The sequence below is a fragment of the Galeopterus variegatus genome, unplaced genomic scaffold (genome assembly GCF_000696425.1).
Source record: "Galeopterus variegatus unplaced genomic scaffold, G_variegatus-3.0.2 Scaffold971, whole genome shotgun sequence".
In the NCBI taxonomy this organism is placed as follows: domain Eukaryota; kingdom Metazoa; phylum Chordata; class Mammalia; order Dermoptera; family Cynocephalidae; genus Galeopterus; species Galeopterus variegatus.
In genome coordinates this window covers 99,732-104,460 of record NW_007727082.1, presented here as the reverse complement: position 1 = coordinate 104,460, position 4,729 = coordinate 99,732, and the positions used below count along the sequence as shown (strand labels likewise).

Sequence of the window (4,729 nt, the reverse complement as noted above, 5' to 3'; positions counted from 1 at the left end):
TTTTTTTTTTTTTTTTTTTTTTTTTTTTTTTTGCTGGAAGTTTATTACTCTGTATTTATAGTTTGTTAACACTTTCTAGATTGCTTTTTTCACCAAGTGAAAAACAGTCTCTACAATGTTGCCAGCTTATTTGGATTCCCATTCCAGCTGACCACAAAGCTCATGGTAACTTCTGCTTGTAATGGAACACGGAATGTGGCCCCTTCAGGAGAGGTCAGTGGGGATGGGGTTCCTTCCATTGGGGCTTTCTGATCCTTTATTCTTAATCATTAAAGTTAAATTTTAGAAATGTTCTCTTTTGGGCTTAATGTATAGAATAACTTCTTTACAGAAATGTTCTTGTCTTTATTAGTTGTGATATAAAGTTCAAGAAATTAAAGATTAAAATATTAAACATTTAAAAAGTATAGGGCCAGCCCGTGGCTCACTTAGGAGAGCGTTGTGCTGATTACACCAAGGCCATAGGTTCAGATCCCTATATAGGGATGGCGGGTTAGCTCACTTGGGAGAGCGTGGTGCTGACAACACCAAGTCAAGGGTTAAGATCCCCTACTGGTCATCTTTAAAAAAAAAAAAGAAAAAAAGTCTAGTATTGCATCTGTTTTTCTTATTTGAGTATATGTGAAAAACCTAGAATTGTTATGTTTTTACATCATCTTGAGAGTCTTGACAAATTAAACCTTTGGTCTTATTGATGTTATCTCTTCTGTGAGCTTGCTAAGAAACTAATCACCAATAGAGTGATCTTTTCTATTAGAAAACATTTAAATTGCAAAATTTAGATGCTACAGAAGTGATTCTGTTTGATTTTAAGGTACTTTCGAACTCTTCATCTCGTGAACTGACAGGTTCTGGATCCTGGAACAACATGCTGAAACTGGGTGAGGTTGTCAAAAATATTTTTGCTTCCCCCTACCTCCTTCTGCCCATTTTTCTCTAAGTTTTGAGACTATGAAAGGAAAACACTGATTTGGATTGGGATGAGAACAAAGGCATATTTTATCTACAATTCTAAAAAGCAAATAGTTTTCCTTCAGAATTGTCTTTGATATACTGTTGTGTTTTCTATTTGCATCAGGAATAACAAAATAATAAAACTGTGACCCTGCCCTTCAGGAGTTCATCATCTAGTTGAGGAGCAATCTTAGGTTCCCAGTACTCACAGTTTTATGGATTAGGGATTTCTATATTATCCTTAGATCCTAAAATTGAAATGTAATTATTGTATATACTATACAAAATGCTATGGTAAGAACAAGTAGGAACAAGCCAGAATCCTGAGAAATGGTTGTGATGTCTGCCACACAGGCAGGCTTGTAAAGTTTGAGAGGAAAGGGAGGAAGATAAGGAAAATGAGCTTCAGAGAAGTTGTGGGTTCAAAAGTCAAAACCGGAAGAAGGTAAGGAATAGATAAAAATCTTAGACTTGCACTTGTCAAAGATTTTTAGTAAAGTACCTCTGGTAGCAGAGAAGAAGAGCAAAGGAGAATAAACATGTAGCCCTGTGTCTGAGAATCTAGTTCCAAAGGACTTGGAATAAATATGATATTTCTTTGAAGTCTTTTATTTCATTTAAAAAGTTAATGTAAATTTAATTTTATAATCTGTTCATATTATTTGAATGTTTGTGTTTAAATTTATTTGCCATTAAAATTGACATATGTGAAGGGTGGTAGACTTATCATGTGCCTGAGGTGCCAGCACTATATTTCTGTGAGTTTGTGTTGCCTAGTCAAAGAAGCATAGGTATTCTTAGGGCAGATTTCTCACATAAAGAGGATCACAGTCTCTCATCTGAAACCTTTGGAGATGTGATTGGGAATTCAGTATTTTTCATATTTTAGATATGTTGTGTTTATTGAGTATTATGAAAAACTCTATTGGGATCTGCATAGAACTCTATCATCAAACATGAATATTTCTGCAATTAAATAGTGTTTATGCTAGGTGGGATAAATAAAGACTAGCTTCACATCAGTTCAAGTCAGGTTTTACAAACAAATGAGTTTCAGATCAGTTTAGGGTTTTGCTGCAATTGGTTTATGAAAAAACTTTCAGATTTAGAACTCTTTGCATTTTGGAGTCCTCAGGGACTCCAAGCGCCTGTAGTAGAGAATTCCAGCAGAGAATGTGGCTGATGAAATTTTGATTATTTTCTTTTGAATTATAGTAACGATTTTAAAATTGTTGGAAGCCGTCAGTGCAATGTAGTAACATATGACTGGTTTTCATTTTAAAATATTTCTGTTTTCTTGGAAAGAAGAATCTTAATTAGAACAATTTACTCAAATTGATTAGATTACAGAGAATTTGTAATTTTTGAGTTCTTCATTGCCCCTTGTCAGTCCTACCAAGCAAAACTAGGATAGTTTGCTGGTGAATTCTGTTATAGCTTATCTAAGATCAAAGACAAACTAAGCCCTATTGCTTTCCTTTAACTTTTACAAAATTTGTGCTGGATTCCTGTGCCCGTCTATTAATAGAATTTGAAAAAACAAGATATTTAGCTCTACGATGTAGACTGCTCACAGATTTTCTTTCCTAATGCAAACTAGTTCACAGGTGATTTTTTGTTTGTGGGGTTATTTTTGCTTTTTTTTTTCTTCTTCACAATTATAAATGCATTTTTTAAATAGGTAATAAATCTCCTAATGGAATAAGTGACTATCCAAAGATCCGAGTGACAGTAACGCGTGATCAGCCACGCAGGGTCCTTCCTTCCTTTGGGTAAGTGTTAAATTCTACCTTTCTGTAAATGGAAATTTAGTATTTATTATATGTTCACTGTTGTTAAGCATTCTCACTTTTGTTCTATTCGGTAATCTTGTTAAGTAAATACTCTGAGATTAGTAACTTAGTGAATATCATATAGCTAGAGAGAGACTTGAACTGAGGGTGCATTACTTTTTCTACTATATTATATGCCTATAGCTTCTGATTTTGAAAACCTTTTAAAAAAGAATTGTCAGGGGCTGTCCGGTTTGCTCAGTTGGTGAGAGAGTGGTGCTGATAACACCAAGGTCCAGGGTTCGATCCCTATACCAGGCAACTGCCCCCAAATAAATAAATAAATAAATATTTTAAAAAATTTAAAAATTTAAAAATTATCATTCACTTTCTTCCAGACTTTTAAATATATATATAATATGCGTAGAGAAAAGTGCAGAAATCATAAGTGTATATGGCTTGATGAATTTTCATACAGTGAACACACCCATCAGTTCTATAAAATGTTTTTATTTTATTAATAATTTTCTTCTCTCCTTTTTCTTTATTCTGTCTTTCTAGAATTTCTAATGCTTGGATATTAGACCTTCTGGATTGATCTAATTTTCCTATGTATACTCTTCTTTTGTTGTTTTAAAATTTTTTTTGCTGATTTTTTTGTTTTGTTATCATAGTTTGTAAGATGTAAGAGTCCTACCCCCTTTCCCATGGTTTTCTCTTTTTCTGAGCATCCTGCTCTTATTATAAAGATGCAATATTTTTTCTTCTCTCTAAAGCTATTAATTATTTTTAAATTTCTTCTGCCTGCTTCTTCTGTTTCCGTTGAGTGCCCCACCCTCTTGATTTACTTTAGTCTTATCTTTCAACTTAGAGTCTTTATTCAAATGCCTGGTAATCCTTGGCCATCCACTTATATTTAAGAATAAGGCACTAACTAAAAACCAGGGCCCTCTAGAGTTGCATAAATGGCTGACTGTAGGGCTAGGATGAGAGTACAAAGTGAATCTGGAACATCTTGTGCCATCAAGTAAAAGAGCGCTCAAAAACTATGTGGAAGGCTGGCTGGTTACTTGGTTAGAGTGTGGTGTTGTAATACTCAGGTCAAGGGTTCGGATCCCTGTACCAGCCAGTCACCAAAAAAACAAACAAACAAAAAATATGGAGACATACTAACCTGACACAGGTGGGAGCTTAAAGGGGCTTTCACTGGCCAAACTGGGGACTATTGAAACATCAAAATGAATATAGTAATACAGATGCTAATAAATAAATAAAGAAATAAATATATAGTGTGGGGAGGGGAAAAGATCTTCTTTAGAGTACAATGCCAACTAATAAATGTAGAAGAAATGATAGAATTAGAAAATACCCATCTTGTAACTATCATAGTAATAATTGATATGGACAGGAATCATCAATTGAACTGAAACTAGTAAGTAAAACTTCCATGAAGTTTGGGGATATTTACATAAACTCAAAATATCTCCCCACAAAGTACTTATTAGTTACAAAGGGAAAAATAGTAACTTTAGAGTAGAGACACCTGCCTAATACCCCACCACCTTAACCAAAGGATCAAAGTTAAATCACCAGCAGTGGGACAAACTAACGTCATGGTCTCCAGATATACTGCACTGAGACAGACATCAATGCTTAATATAATATTCTTGCAACGACCAATAATCTGAGTTGAGTCATGAGAAAACTGGTTAAACTTAATTTAAGGTTCATTCTACAAAACACCAGGACTGTGCTCTAACCAGTTCAGCTAACTGGCCTGCCACTCATGCGCCTCTAATCCTAAGTTCTTCAGTGCATTTATTTCTTAAGAATGAGGACATTCACTTACATAATCATAGATTACTGGGGGCTGGCTGGTTAGCCCAGTTGGTTAGAATATGGTGCTGATAACACCAAGGTCCAGGGTTTTATCCCTGTACTGGCCAGCTGCCACAAAAAAAAAAAAAAAAAAAAAAAAAAAAAAAAAAAAAAAAGAGATTATC

General features: G+C 34.4%; 1 protein-coding gene across 4 annotated transcripts in view; it reads left to right on the top strand.

Annotated features, from left to right (window-relative positions):
- Positions 1 to 4,729, top strand: part of SENP2 (SUMO1/sentrin/SMT3 specific peptidase 2) — a 30,249-nt gene that overhangs the window by 6,154 nt on the left and 19,366 nt on the right. For all 4 annotated transcript variants that reach the window (XM_008573911.1, XM_008573912.1, XM_008573914.1 and 1 more), the window contains 3 exons: positions 80 to 213; positions 815 to 881; positions 2,636 to 2,726. In XM_008573911.1, coding sequence (XP_008572133.1) covers positions 80 to 213; positions 815 to 881; positions 2,636 to 2,726 — 292 coding nt within the window. The remainder of the gene's footprint in view (positions 1 to 79; positions 214 to 814; positions 882 to 2,635; positions 2,727 to 4,729) is intronic.